General features: G+C 38.7%; 2 protein-coding genes across 4 annotated transcripts in view; one reads left to right on the top strand and one right to left on the bottom strand.

The window, feature by feature from the left end:
• FGF7 (fibroblast growth factor 7) overlaps window positions 1–15295 on the top strand; it is a 29347-nt gene extending 14052 nt beyond the window's left edge. Inside the window, exons 3-4 of the mRNA XM_026677096.2 lie at window positions 12415–12518; window positions 14137–15295. Of these exons, the coding sequence (XP_026532881.1) occupies window positions 12415–12518; window positions 14137–14331 (299 nt within the window). The 3' untranslated portion in view covers window positions 14332–15295. The remainder of the gene's footprint in view (window positions 1–12414; window positions 12519–14136) is intronic.
• FAM227B (family with sequence similarity 227 member B) overlaps window positions 1–15837 on the bottom strand; it is an 81257-nt gene that overhangs the window by 53379 nt on the left and 12041 nt on the right. Inside the window, exon 1 of one of the 3 annotated variants that reach the window (XM_087972671.1) lies at window positions 1207–1275. The exons of the other annotated variants lie outside the window; for them this stretch is intronic. Coding sequence (XP_087828797.1) covers window positions 1207–1237 — 31 coding nt within the window. The 5' untranslated portion in view covers window positions 1238–1275. Of the gene's footprint in view, window positions 1–1206; window positions 1276–15837 lie in introns of those variants that run through there. 3 annotated transcript variants of the gene reach the window in all.

Here is a 15837-nt window from a genome sequence, read left to right as displayed (position 1 = left end):
GCTGCTCAAGGAGCAGATAGCTTAGTAGTTGCGGTTAGGATAGATTTTATTTAGCCGATTCTTTTGTGTCCCGGTGGCCTTTCCTGGATTGGGATGGCCAGCTCACTGTCACTCATGCCCCATTTACACCTCCTGTAAATGGAAGTATCCTGATATAATGAAGAAACATTGTTATTTTAGGTTATTACATTCATTTTCCAGGTAGAATTCAGGGGACTGGAGATCGCCTTACATAACCAGGCTCCAAATCTGGTTATCTGAAGGATTGCCTTTACAGAAAGTTTAATGAAAAGAATTGCTTCGAATTCCAAAAACAAGTTGAATCCAAAACAAAACTAGCCCAAATCTAACCTTCCTTTCCTTGATCCCTATTTTTAATTATAAGCTATTTAATCATAAAGTGTTAACTCTTTAGAATATATATCATCTTCAATCATTTACATCATAAGCTGGAACAGATTTAACATTCTATACAATGTAACCAGCTAAACCTGTATGTCTTTTATTGTAATATAGCTAAAGGATGATAGACTAAGAAATTAGAGGGGAGAAACACAATGAAAAGTTAGAGCATGACTCAAGCAAAGTGAACAAATATGCTGGAAATTGACTCATTCCTAACAACACTGAATTTAATTCATATTTTCATACCTCTTTAACATCCTCTGATAGCGAACAGTGTCAGGAAAAAAATTAAGTCATGTAAGAATAATCAAGAAGTTCAGAAAGTAAGTTTTTAAAAGTGCAAGTTTAAGACAGCACAAAATACCTAACTAAGAATGCTTTTACAAAAGGGTACAGAGTCTGGGATAAAAATGAAACAAATGACATAATTAGATTATGATAATCTGAAGCCAATAAGGGTAAAGAAGATTACTCTAGGAGTGGAGAGAGGGAATTTTTAGATGCAACCCTGTAACACAAAATAACTATTTTATCAAGCTGATTGATATGTTATGAAGGGTGCGTTGTTGGCATTTTCAACAAAAATAACATTGACTGGTATATTGTAAGGCCAAATTCCAAATAATACTAATGAAAACCAATAACTGATATAAACTGCTGTCCGGGGAAGATGTCTTCCAGAAGACAAGTCAGTGGAACTGTAGCTTAAGCATGGACATGGATGAAAGCAACAAACTTCCTCACCCACGAAGATCTCAACCACTGGCTCCCTAAATGTGTTAAGAAATATACAGCTCCTACAATCTTTAAGCGTAACGGAGTGAGCTCCCATCAGAAGTCACCGCTTCTGCCAACCTGGCAGTTCGAAAGCATGTAAAAATGCAAGTAGAAAAATAGGGACCACTTTGGTGGGAAGGTAACAGCATTCCTTGCACCTTCAGCATTTAATCATGCTGGCCACATGACCACGGAGACATTTTTGGACAGTGCTGGCTCTCTGGCTTTGTTACAGAGATGAGCACCGCCCCCTAGAGCCAGAAACGACTAGCACGTAGGTGCTTACCTTAGAATCTTTAACCTGAGCCTCTGGTGGACAGCATATACCCAACTGCATAACCAGCTGAGCCCAGCTGCTGGATTGTAAGAAAGCAGGCTCCAGAAAATGCAACACAGGAACCTTGGAATTGATTTTAGGAGGGTTAATTTCTTAGGCTTATTCTAAATATGCTGGCTTAAGGACAGCTGCTGACCTCATATGCCCCTATAATGGCTACGTTGATGTAAAAACCTGTTATATCAGTCCAACATAGGTTCACTCTCAAGAACCTCCAGCTGGAAATACTGGTCCCTCTTCATCCCTGGAATGCCTCATCAGCTTTGAACAGTCAAGAAAACCTTTTAAGAAGTCTGTGAGAATAGTCAAATGGCTTGATCACTATGGAGAGGGATGACAAGGAAAGAATACTTCCAAAGAGCTGGAGGCATTCATGGTGATCAGGAAGAATGTCTGTGTGTTCTGTTGAACAGGACAGTATAGCAGAGGAGAATCAGGATGACATTCTAAATGCATGCCCCCCAAAAATAAGGATACGCTGGGGAAAATGTATTAGGGGGGAAATATGTAACATTTCAAGGTGGATGGTTTTAGCAAGGAAGCACAAAGAGATGCAAAATGGCAGGGGACGGACTTAAGATGAATGAAACACGATAAACAGGGCAAACACCAAATAGAGAGAATCAACTCTCCCTAAAATCAGATAATTTCCCCCTAGAGCGTGGGAAGTAGATGTGGTGCGTGTAAGTAGGGTTGGTGCATAATTAGGATTAGGGCTTTGGGGCAAACTCAGCAGATAGAAACCCAGCTCTGAATCTCCCACTAATGGGGGCCAATCCAACTGAAAGCATTTTCTTCCTGGAAAACAGCAACAGAATTAATCTGCTGGCTATGCAGTTCAGGAGGAGGAGGAGGAGGAACAGTTATTTCAGCACACTGAATTTTTTTGCAAATCTCTCTAGAGATGCTGACAAAGGAGGGAAGGTGCATTGTTTTTAAGTCTTGCAGCTCCCACAAAGGAAGGAAGTTGTAGTGTTGCTGTGGTGGTGAGTAATGGAGAATAGCTGAAGGGTCACCAGGAGATGCATTCTCCAACGCTTCCTCATTCTGTGAACACGGAGAACACATCCATTATCTTGCCAAAGTGGTTGGTGGTCTGCATTAGTCAGAAAGCTCGTTGCAATCTACTGAATGCGGGTGCCAGCTGAAGTTCATACTTGATATGCTTATACCTACAGCACGCAGTCTGGGAATTATAAGAGTTGCCTTCTCTGGCACATCTGAAGAACATCAAATTGAGGAAAACTGACACTCCAGCGTTGGCTCAGAATCAGCCATCCGATGCCAAGGCTACACTTCCATTTTGAGCGGGCTGCTTGTAGCCCTGTTCATGGGGAGTTCAGTCTCCTGCCTTTGCAAATGCAACCCCGACTGTTATTAAGAGGCTGAGTTGTGCCCCCAGGCAGCCATTTGTATGCAAATTGGAAAGAAAGATGAAACTTGGAAGGCCTCTTTAGAAAAATGTTGTAATTGCTAGGCTGCGACAATTAGTGTTGTTTACTTTCTTTTCCTCTGCCTGTATTTTGCAAAGCAATGTGATTAGATACCAAACGAAAAGAAAAGCTCCTGGAGGAATGAATGATGGAGCCAAAGTAACTCGAAACTTTCTTCCTTTTTTTGCAAGCACCCAAGTCATGCAAACTAAGTTAAGTAACTCTATACTACTCCCAGCAGAATGTTTTAGGGATTTTGTTATAATTTTCTCCCTTCCAGACATCCCATTAAACCATATATGTAGATGACTAGGCGGAGCCCAAGGGAGGGGTCAAATGCATCATAAGTCATGAGTTCCCTCACACCCACGAGAAATCTAAGTCCAGCCCACCTCGAATGCCTTAATGATTTTTGTAGAGAGCTTAAACTTGCAACAAATCTTTATATTCATTAGAGCTGCCTGAATCTCCTGATTTCTCCAGCGCTTGACCTTATATATTTGCATACCGCCACAAAAATGCATACAATGGGAGGGATCCCACCATCTTACGAGAATTTACAACAATTACCTACTGCTTTACGTGATAAGTTGACATTATTATGGGCTTGTTCTGGAGCCGATCATCAGGGAACATATCTCTCTCGCTACACATATGTGTACTGTGCACTAAAGGTTGTATTTATATGGTTCCTGGTTGTGTGTAGCTTTTAGATATTAATTATTGCGCCCACAACCAGGAACCATACAAATACATGTAGAACAGTCCAATATGTTGCGGACCCTTTAGAAGCCGAGTGGTTCCAGTACAGATTTTGCTTTCACCATGGCAAGTAGGAAATTAATTTCATAAACGTGCTATTTAGCAATAGTATTTCAGAGCTATTTTGCATGTACACTGAGTGCTTCTGCACAGGACACAAATTCCTTGTGTGTCTATTCTATTCTAATTCTATTTTTTTACTTTTTTTAAAAGACGAACACTAACAAACATAAACATAAAACATCATCATAAAACCATCTTCCAAAATACAGCGTGTCAGTTGGTACATTTCTTTTGTGCAATGTCATAATATCAACAGTCTTACCCTTCCAAACATACGTATTACATAAGTCAACTATACATATTATATCATATTATATAGTATTATTATTATATCATCATTAGACTCAACTACAAATTAACATGATTCTTAGCGAGCAAATCTCAGTTTTAACCAATCTGAGAACATACAATTCATTTCATTTTATTCAATTCATTACATTATATTATCTTGCATATCATACCATTTTAATTCTTATTCTATTCTTATTCTTATTCTTATTCCATTCCATTCCATTCCTGATGTTTTGCAGTTTGCTACCCTGTTTCTCCAACAATACGGCCTCCCCCAATAGGAAGTCCCAGCATGTTTTATAGGCATGAAATGAAATTAAGCCCCTCCCCCCAAATTAAGGCCCATATTAAAACATGAGAAATGGGGGGAACGGTGGGGGGGCTTGCCGTTAGGAAGTACTTTGGTTGCACACCCAGATATGGTACTGCCTGCGTTGACCCCGATACGAAGTGCCCCACCAATGCCGAGGTCAACATCCAAGCTGTCACTGCCCGCCCACCCAAAGATGCAAGGGGGGGATGCAAGATGGCCTAGCCATTTTTTCGGGGCTCAAAAAAAAAATAAGACCTGGCTTTATTATATGAGAAACACGGTAGTATTTTCAAGTTGTAATGAGAAATACCTCAGAGGTAGCATTTGGGATTTTCTCACTGTTCAGTAGTTGTTCTTTCAATGCAAATCACTCCCAAAAAGTGAGTTCTAAGTAGCTACTGAAGTCTTTCCAGTTTTTAGCTTAAAATCACTCTCACCAATTGCCAATTAACCATTTATCTTCAGGAAATATGTAAGGGCGTGCAATTGATTTCTCACCTGCCTTACATCTGCAAGACTTCCATGTGTTTTAATCCTACTTTATTGCCCCAAATGCTTCTAAATAAAAAGCAAGAATTTTCTCTCTTGTTTACTTCAAATGTTATTTATAGCAGCTGGTCAACGTTAAGTAGGCAAATTTTGATTTGGAAATAAAGTTAACATACATTTGTTTTAAAAGGAATTTAAAACCTGTGTAGCTTCCAATGGAATTTGCAGCCTGCCTCTGCATATTTATGATGTCTTAGTGTTCAGTCCCAAGCAGATATAGATAGACTAGTACTGAACATAATCCAGAGTAGTAAAAACAGAATGTTGAGGTACTTGTACTAAGCTCTGACCTGAACTAAGCACTGTTTTTTAAAACCAGGTGGTGTTTCTAGGACTCTGCAGTTTTTCGTATATGTCTATTTATAAGCTGTGATCTTTATAACAGTTTTATGTCAGACATGGGAACACATGGCCGCCAAAACTTTGTTGACTGAAGTTCTCAAGAGCTCTACCCAACCAGACCAGTGATAGGGAATGCTGGGTATAAATAAAGGAGAATATTTGTAGCTCAGGTTTGAAATGAGGGGTCCTTGGTGGACTCTGAGTTTTGTGGTTTTCTTGCAGACATTTCATTACACAAACTAGGTAATATCATCAGTGCACTGATGATGAGTGCACTGATGATGTTACCTACCTGGTTTGGGTAATGAAATATCCACAAGAAAACAACCAAGCTCAGAGATCATAAAGGACCCCTCAATGCTGGTTATGGCAGTTCAATAATATCATGATATAAAGCAGTCTTTTTTTTAACCTCTAGAGGAAATAACTAAAAAAAATGAGAACCTATGGTTCTTGTGACAAAGCAGGTAGCAGGGTCAAATAATTGACCAAGCCTAATTAAGTCAATTTATCTTTTAAGAAAAACTGGGAAGAGGTTGTGAAGCAAAAGAATAAGAAGGTGTCACTGAATGTTGGAAAAACATGCACACCTTACCAGCTTTTTAAGGGATCTTAAAGAAGTTGTGTACATTTCCACACTTCATTGGATTTTCCTCTTGTGATGTGTTGAAGCTTAGAAGCTTCAGAAAAACCAGGCATAATTCCCGATGCTTTACTGACTATAACATGGATTCTGCATGAACCTGCATTAGGATGCAAGAATCAGACTTTCTGTGGCGGTAAAATATATTTTGTTGCATGTACTTTTCTCAATATTTTTATTTTAAATTAAAACTTTAACAGCCATAAAAGCTACAGGATTAGTACAACCTTTTCACTTGTGCCACACTGAGGGTTATGAGTAAGATGAACAGAAACGAATCAAGGAGTGATCCAACCTAGAACTACGGAGGAATTTCCTGGCAGTTAGAACTCATCATCAGTGGAATGACTTGCCTTCAGAATGACTTGTGGGTGATCCATCACTGGAGGTTTTTCAGGAAATTGGACAATTATTTGACTGAAATGGTATAGAATTTTCTGCCTGGGCAGGGGGTGTAATTAGAAGACCTCCAAGATTGTTTCCAACTCAGTTATTTTGTTACTTGATGACCAGCTTTGCACACAAGGATTACTTGGTTGAACGTTAGCTAGTCTGTTATATACGTCTACGTGCTATTGCTACTATTTTTACAGGAAAGATTCTGTTCCACAGAAGCTCATTAGCAAAATCTGATTCTGTTATCTTGCAGCTACTATTCCCTCTACTTCCAAATGTTTTCCTGGCCATTACACATTTCAAAACCAGCTTCCTTTTGTTGCCTTTCTATGTCAGGCAGAGAAAATGTACAAGGTAACTTGCAGGGGGAAAAAAACTAGAGAGGCAAAGCCAACTGGTGGTTTTCTGTCGGCTTTAAGGTGATGAAAGCTACTGTTGTCTGAGGTCAGCACATGTGATCTCCACCCTTCAAGTCTGTGCGAGTGAAATCAAAGTGGTTAGAAAATCAGAGACACGAGGAAACGCCATATAGCTCATGACAGCTGGAAACACATGCTGCCAGGCTGGGGAAAATTGTTGCTTGTGTTCTCGGCATTAGTCTACATGTAATTTAATAGACTATTTTCTGCTGCTTTTCGGTTTGGAAAACAGCTGTTCCCCAATCCCTGCCTCTCAGTGGTTGATCTGATACTTTAGGAAAAGGAGATTGGTGCCTGCTAATGTCATAACCAGAGATTTTCTAACTCCTTTGCAGTCCTTGGTTAGTACAACATTCAGGAATGTCAGTTACAATTATCTTAGCTTCCAGGTAAGAGAATTTCAGCAGTTATCACAGTTCTAAGATATTCTGTGATGCATTTATTTTATAATGTATAATGCAAGACAACAATCGTGATGAAGTGTTCCTTGTCATAGAAAGCCAGTATGGTATAGTGTTAATGTACCAGGCTAGGAAGAAAACAATGGCAAACCAATTCTGAAATCTTGCCAAGCAAACTGCCCTTGTCCAGGCAGTCAGAAGAAGTCAACGCTCACTTGAAGACACATGCATGCACACACACACCAAACACAAACTTACCCAAACAAAGAGAGAAAGAGCTTTCTGCAGCCCACGTGAAACCAAGACCATTCGTGTTCAGTTTGGTTTAGAGAAAATCCCGTATTCCATTCTAACATCATAATCTAAAGCAAATTCTGGGACATCCACACAGCCAGCAGTGCGAGATGAACCACACTCACTGACTGGGTTCGCACACTGGGCAAGCCAAACATGTCATCCATGTCATTCGGACTGATCGTACTGTATGAATCCCCACGCTGTAATTTTAAACCATGGTTTATAGCTGACCCTCTGTTGCAAATCCAGGGAATTATATTGCATCCAATAAGCCACTGTTAAAGAAACTATAACTTGGCACAATGGGTTTATTAGGCCAGTAGAAGGCAGCTTCAATACATTTATGGACCTCATGATAATTATAACTTGTAGCTTTATTTCTAAACGTTTCTAAATATTCCCTCGCCCAAATTTTCAAATTATATTGCTGCTCTATATGGCCATGAGTGTATAACCTTTACTATTCTAGGGTGCCAATTATCATCTACTGTTAGAGACACGTCTGCAGCAACATTGAAATAAACACAAGTTGGTTTGTAAGCTAGACTTCATTACAGGTAGTCCTCGACTTATGACCACATTTTTGTTGCTAAGCAAATCAGTTGTTAAATGAATCACTGCAGTGATTAAGTTAGTAACATGGTTGTTAAGTGAATCTGGCTTCCCCATTGACTTTGCTTGTCAGAAGGTCTCAAAAGGGGATTAGATGACCCTGGGACACGGCAACTTGTCATAAATATGAGCCAGTTGCCAAGCATCCAAATTTTGATCAGGAGACCATGGGAATGCTGCAACCAAGTGTGAAAAACGATCATAAATCACTTTTTCCAAAGCTATTATAACTTTGAATGGTCACTAAACGAACTTTGTTAAGTCAGGGATTACCTGAATTGTACTTTGGATTTCTTGCACAAAACTTAACTTACTCTGTAGCCAACACTTGTTTGCTTCCTCTTTCTGGAAGCAAGAAAACATGGAAATGGATGGAAAATGATTGGAACCTAAGAAATCAACGAAGCATCCTGAAAAGTAACTGGCCAGTGCAATTCCTAAAACAAGAAGTCGGTTAAAAGCTAACTTTATCTGCTGGGTATTCTGAGTTATGATTAAAGAACACCGAGCTGTATTATCTAATGTTTGCGTAAAGGGAATAATTGTTATGCTGAGGACTAATTTGCATTACTGTTGACAAGCAGTGCTTAGTCAATCCTTCTGTATTATCGGGGATTTTATGCTGACTCCTTTAAGAGTTGCACTTTAGTTTCACCTGGTGCAGTTGCAATACAACTGCATAGCAAATAAACTGGTTTTCTACAGTTTGGTTGCCCTGGTTTCTGCCCCCCATCCTTCTAACATAAACACACCATGGGATAGCTCATTCAAGATTTCAAGGACAAGATAAAGATTCTCATGTTTAAAGAGGGAGAATACTGTAGAATTGTTGAACGTGGCAATTCTGAACAGCAGTGAATCTATATTATTGCCATTTCTTAAAGCAGTTAGGCCTGTAACAATTGTTTTTAAATATGTTAGAATGTCAAGGGGAAGGAAGGAAGGAAGGAAGGAAGGAAGGAAGGAAGGAAGGAAGGAAGGAAGGAAGGAAGGAAGGAAGGAAGGAAGGAAGGAAGGAAGGAAGGAAGGAAGGAAGGAAGGAAGGAAGGAAGGAAGGAAGGAAGGAAATTTTGAATATGTCCTAGAAACTGGTTTCTACCAGGGCTCTAAGATACATGAGGAGAGAAAGTTGGAAATTAGCCAGTATATTTGACAATAATATTACTAACCTTGTATCATATTACTTTTTAGAAATGTTATACGGAATAGAATTAATGATTGCCAGACCTGCGTTAGGATAGCTTCCAACGTACTTCTAAGATAGCTTATAGGCACTGTATATCCATAATTGCTTTTTACTTCAATGAAAGAGACAGTGATTAGCCAAATGTATTTTGTACATGAATGTCTATGTCTGTGTGGAAATCAGTAAAATATATTGGAATACCTCAACAAGAATGCCCTTTTTGCCTGGCTGTTTCTACTTTACCAGTAAAGGAGGATATATTTGTAGCTCAGGATTGAAATCAGGGGTCCTTGGTGCTCTCTGAGCTTGGTTGTTTTCTTGCAGACGTCTCATTACCAATGTAGGTAATGTCCTCAGTGGTAGTAAGGAGTGGGGTTTGCTCTCAGTTTATATTCTAATGCAACTAAAGCAAGCTGCTAAAATATAAACTGAAAGCAAACCCCAGTCCTTACTACCACTGAGGACATTACCTAGTTTGGGTAATGAAATGTCTGCAAAAAAACAACCACGCTCAGAGACTACCAAGGACGCCTTGTTTCTACCTCAGCTGTGTAAAAGTTATATTGCAAACATCAAATCTTTGGTAAAATACTTAAGGTACAAAATTGCACTAAAAAAGGAACTAAACTGACTACACCTAGAAGTATTCTATATTCAAACAATAATGGCATCCCTTATAATCTCTGAAGATATCTGCATAGAATACTCCTTTGGTATGCTTAGATTCTTATCTAAATATTGAAATGAAGGCCACATGTATACTTTTTAAAAACCCTTTAACACTAAATGAATAATAGCATCCTGAAAATGAATCATGGAACAAGATGATCGCTTAAGCATCTTTCATTAAACTATAAGCAAATGCATTTAGAACAGCATTAACAGCATCTTCCTTATTCATATTTATTCAAATGGTTGCCTGGTAAATCATCACCAAGTTTCAATGAGCTTAAAGTTGCATTTAAGATTTGCGCAGCCTCAAGTGGTTTTAAAAATCTAAAGACTGCCCTCCCCAGGATGTTATATATAAATTGCTTAGCACATGCAATGTGTATACTCATACGTATGTATATATGTAAATACATATGCTATTGAAAAATATTTGAATGTTAGTATCGTTCTTTGGAATCTGAGCAATGCCTAATATTATGAAACTATCATTAATTCTATTGTGCTTAGCTATCATTTAAATCATTTGGGGGAGTAGATATCATTTTGTATTCAAATATATCACTTATAAATTCATTTATAAGGAGAATGACTCATAAATCAAGAAACGGCATAGCAAAGTCATTATTTTCAGGGTCATTGCTGTGAATTTTGACAACAACTAACCGCTCCAGAAGTAGAAAGAAATTCACACAGCTAATTAGGTATTCGGTTGTTCATTTAATTTTTCACTTTATGAGATTTTTGCCTAAATTTAAGAACTGCATAACTTTAAGGAAAAGAAAGCATTGTGACATGTTTTTTAAGTTTAATTTTTAAAGAAAGATATTGATGCTTAGTTTTGTCTGCCTATTTCCTCAACCTTTTCCCATGTTTGAAATTTTTTCTGTATTTGTAAAACTTATTTTAAGTAATGTCCAAAATAGGAAAAAAGTATGTTTAAACAAATAGTCTATTCCCTTTTTGCACAGCCCTTGTCAGAACTATTAACATGGACAAGGCACAGTGAGATTTATGCACCAAGGCAGGTCAGACAATAGAAAAATCCACTGCAATTCTAGCATAGAAAACCCTTTCATTATCAAAAACCATTAAATGACAATGTTTCCACATCAAACTATGCCATAAATGTGATCTGAATGTCCTTGGGTTTACTTGGGGTGTGAAGTCACCCATTATAATTTATAAATCAGGGCTTAGCATATTGTATGATCTGTTGGGTAAAATATGATTGAGCAAACATGAATTACCATAATGTGTGATCTCTGAACCTCTCTAAAACTCCCAACCCTCATCTTCATTCAAAAATCCCATCAAGCAGAATTAGATCTGGATTGCTTGTAGCAATTCGTTCTCCAGGCCTGTTTCCCCGGTGGTGGAGGAATCCCAGTTCAGGGAACAAAAAAAAAAAATTAAACTTGGAGCTTCCTAATTGTATCTTAAATGGATCTATTAAAAAAAATAGCAGAAAGCCATGTCTCTGCATGGCACAGATTGATTTTCAGAGGTTATCAGCTTTTAATGGCCATAAAGGGTCAGACAAATACTTTTTATCTGCTTGTCAGGTTGCCGTGATCTGTTTTCCATCATTTACAAGTTCTAAAGTTAATGCTCTTGAAAAGAGCAACCCTCTAGTAAATTTCTTAAATATTCTTTTCAAGGTAAGTTTTGTTGGGGGGGACGGGGGGAGGAACCCTCTAATTCTGTGAATCTTTATTTAAAACCCAGTGTTCAACAGAAGTGCATTCATTTCCACTGAACAGTAACTCTAACCATAGAAGATATTTTGTTTTACAAATGATGGAGTCTAAGGATTCGTTTTGGAAATGAAATCATGAACAGCGACATGAACATTTAACGTCTGCATTCACAAACTGGTGTAGAGATTAGTGCAATCAATGTATGTAATGCTGGAGAAGTGTGAATCAGACACCCCCGTCCACAACCTTTAAAACTATGAGAAATTTGATGTTTGTTGCCTAGGGAAAACTGTAGCCGATGTTTTATAAATAAAAAGAAACAAGTTATTTAAACAAAGCAGCTTTACAATGTCTATAGAGATTTTCTGTCACTCGGGTCATGATTGGATCCCAAAGGTGCTATTCGAAAGGCAACTGGAGTTTCTTGGGTTTTATTTTTCCTTGAGGGATATGATACCACCCCTCTCCTGTCAATAATACAGTCCTTTCAGCGGCACCAAGAAAGTTCCACACCCATTTGCACTCTGATTCAGGTGACCCTGAGGGCACGGATAAATCCCCAAGAAGCCTCAATGGCTCTCAGAGAGAGTACTAACAAGATGACTGCAAAGCATCCAAATCCTTCCATTCCCCACCATTCAGCCAGAACTGAAGAAGCTTCTTGGATGAGAAACAAAGCGTTTTCAAGGGGGGGGGGGGGGAAACACACAAGTCCAGTTGCCTTTTAGAAAAAAAAGCACCTTTGGCTCAGCTTTGCAATGTTACATCATAAAGAGAGACAAAGACACAGGTTATGGACCTCACTCTTATTTCCTGCAGGTGTTCTCGAAATACGAACGGTGGCGGTTGGAATAGTGGCAATCAAAGGAGTCGCAAGTGAATACTTTCTGGCTATGAACAAGTCTGGGAAGCTTTATGGAAAGGTACTGGCACAATTATTAGAAGCCACTTGCATGAAATGAAAAATGGGTCTGTTCCTGATTTCTTTTTTTATCAGCTGTGTTTTATACCAAGGGTCCCCAATCCCCAGGCCACAGACCGGCCATGGTGTGCCAAAACCCGGCCCACGTAAAAAAGCAAAGCCCCATCAGGCAGCACGTGAAACCACAACCCCCCTCTGGTCCACGGAAAAACCTCTCTCCGTCGAACTGGTCTCTGGTGCCCCAAAGGCTTGGAGGCGCTATTTTATACTATATTGGCCCCAGTCCATAGGAGTTGCTAGATGAGGGCATATGACTGGTGGCTTTTATGAATGGCTCTCATTTACAGACAGTTGTACTGGAATGCAAACTTTCTGGAGAGCAGAGTTTTCTCTGTTTTGACTTCATTCTCCCAGAAGCCACTTTAAAAAAAAAAAAAAAAAAAGCCAAACAAAAGTCAACAGGGAGAAGAAGCTGCTGGCTAGTTGATCTGTGGTTTCTTGAAAGTTTTACAATTCTGATTTACTTTACTTACCCATTTTGTTTGGGCTCTTCTCCTAACCAGCTATGCCACCCTTATCTTGCCTCGCTCCCCATTGCAGATTAAATGCTGAACTACAACTCCCAGCAGCCCATGCAACTGACTTTGTTCGCTTTGGATGACGCAGCTGTTCAGCAACATCAGGAATGATGTTGATGTATATTAGTCCTTATTAAAAAGTGTAAGGCATTTGCCTAGTCAGTGGGTACATTTTAAGTAGATTGTACTGCGCGCAGGTAGTCCTCGACTTACGACTGGTCGCTTAGTGACCGTTTGAAGTTACTAAAAAGGGAGACAACCTGAAGTTCCGACAGTCAAAAACCCACCCACCCCGGTCACGTGACTGCACTTCAAGTGCTTGACAACACAGTCACATCTGCAGTGTTGTGACCATGATATATGATGACCTCTGCTGAAAATCAGCTCTTATTTCTAGTTTTCGGCAAAAGCACATCATAGCGAACAATGGTTTCGCTTAACGTCCGCCACATTCCCATTTAAAGCACAGCGTTCACTTAATGGCTACTCCTACTGCAATTTGACAGATCGAATCCCACCAGGCTCAAGGTTGACTCATTCTTCCATCCTTCCGAGGTGGGTAAAATGAGGACCCAGATTGTTGGGGGCAATAGGCTAACTCTGTAAACCACGTAGAGAGGGCTGTAAAGTGCTATAAAGCAGTATATAAGTCTAACTCCTATTGCTAGGTAGGTAGGTAGGAAGGTAGGAAGGAAGGAAGGTGAAGGAAAGAAGGAAGAGCCATGGTGATGCAGTGGCTACAATGCAGCATTGCAGGCTGACTCTGCCCCCTGCCAGCAGTTCGATCCTGACCAACTCAAAGTTGACTCGGCCTTCTGTCCTTCCGAGGTGGGTAAAATGAGGACCCAGATTGTTGGGGGCAAGAGACTGACTCTGTAAACCGCTTTGAGAGGGCTGGAAAGCATTATGAAGCAGTATATAAGTCTAAGTGCTATTGCTATTGCTACTTACTTCAATGACAATAGGAATTTTGTGAAATAATACCCCCGGCCAGGTATTCTTGGTATTCAACTGATCATCTCATTTTCTTTTAAACAACAGAAAGTGTGCAATGAAGACTGCAACTTCATAGAACTCATTCAAGAGAATCACTATAACACCTACGCTTCAGCAAACTGGACCCACAAAGGGAAAGAAATGTACATCGCATTAAAGCAGAATGGAGCCCCTAAAAGAGGTCAAAAAACAAGCAAAGAAGACACTTCCTCCCATTTTCTTCCATTTGCAGTATCCTAATCTTATATGAACTATGGACAACCAGTTCCAGCAATATATATATATGTATATATCAAATGAGATATAGATATATATGTATCATTTGAAAAAGGGACTGTTTGAAAGGAAGACAAGCTGGAATACTACTGAAAAACTGAACAAGCTGGACTTGAGCATGATGTTTTATTTTAAAGAGACTGGCTTTAAAAATAAATAAATAAATAAATAAAATAAAATAAATAAATGAAAATATACACTACAGATTTAGTAACTAAAAGTTGTAAAAAATTGTAAAGAGTTGTACGATCCTTACGTTAGCATAAGAGTAGCTTTGCAGATTCTTAAATTAAATGTACCCTTTGCGCCTTGTTCATGACTTGATTATCTGATGATCTTTTATTTAAAATAAACCTATCTGCTTCGTTAAACATGGCTGCTATAATAATAATAAAGCAGATGAAAATGTTATGTAAAATATGACGGACTTGATGGCTGCTGGATTAAGTCTTCAGATGATCAAGTCGGTGCGAATCGTGAAGGCTAAGCAGTATTAAATACTTCCCAGGAAAAATAAATAAATAAATAAATAAATAAAGGTATTAAGTATTAAAGCAAATTGAAATTGGAACACTGTGGTATTCAGACAATAAAGGTAATATGACAGATGAAAGTTGCATCACTGCAATGTATTCATATCTATCAGTAAGAATGCCTAATGCTGCTCTGAAAGATGTTACAAAATAGTGTAATATTAAATAATATTAATAAGGGAAATGTATTTCATCTCACTTTCCTCAAAATATCATTTTATGTAACGATGAAGTAAACAAAATTCAGACAACATCATATCGGTTTTTATGTAACATAACCTAATCTTTTTATATACTTCCTGTTTGGGCATATGGCTTCTAAGTTTTGTTTTTTTTTCCAACCGATATTCATGCTTTTCTGTGGTTACAGCATTAAACTTTATTTTAAGTTATAATTGAACTTTATTGTTTTAAGTTATTTAAGTTGATGTTATTTATAAAAAAAAATTATCAAGATGCATCTGTTTCATATGCTTTTAATTCCAAAGAAGTATCAAAACAGTCTGGCTTAGCAGCCTTTTCTTTTCTGCTCTTATATGACCAGACATGAAGTCTGGTACACAAAACTCCTGCCAATATATACTGGATGAGAGACAAAAATGACAGACTGTGGCAATTCTTACAATGAAAGTTTCGGATGTAACAACCCCTGTTTGCAAAAACAAAAAAGCAAAAAAAAAACAACCCAAAACCCATGTCCCTTGCCAGTTAAGGCTGCTGCTAATATTTTGAAAGTGACAAAAGTGGCTTGAGAAGTCAAGTGAGAAAAAAAGAACTAGCCTGCCACGGCGATCCGGATCAAATACGAAGCTATCCATTCAGATGGCAAATTCCGACGGTTTAATGGAAGAAGCTCAGAATGGCCAAATCCTCGGGTGGAGAAACCAGGCGTGACATTAACTGCAAACTTTCCTCCCCTGCCCCCCAAAGAATGGAG

Source organism: Notechis scutatus, chromosome 11 (assembly GCF_049901735.1).
Source record: "Notechis scutatus isolate UNSWTSFEM ecotype Mainland chromosome 11, rNotScu1.2, whole genome shotgun sequence".
NCBI lineage: Eukaryota > Metazoa > Chordata > Lepidosauria > Squamata > Elapidae > Notechis > Notechis scutatus.
Note: the sequence above shows the minus strand (reverse complement) of the source record. Positions and strands in the feature narration are given on the sequence as shown.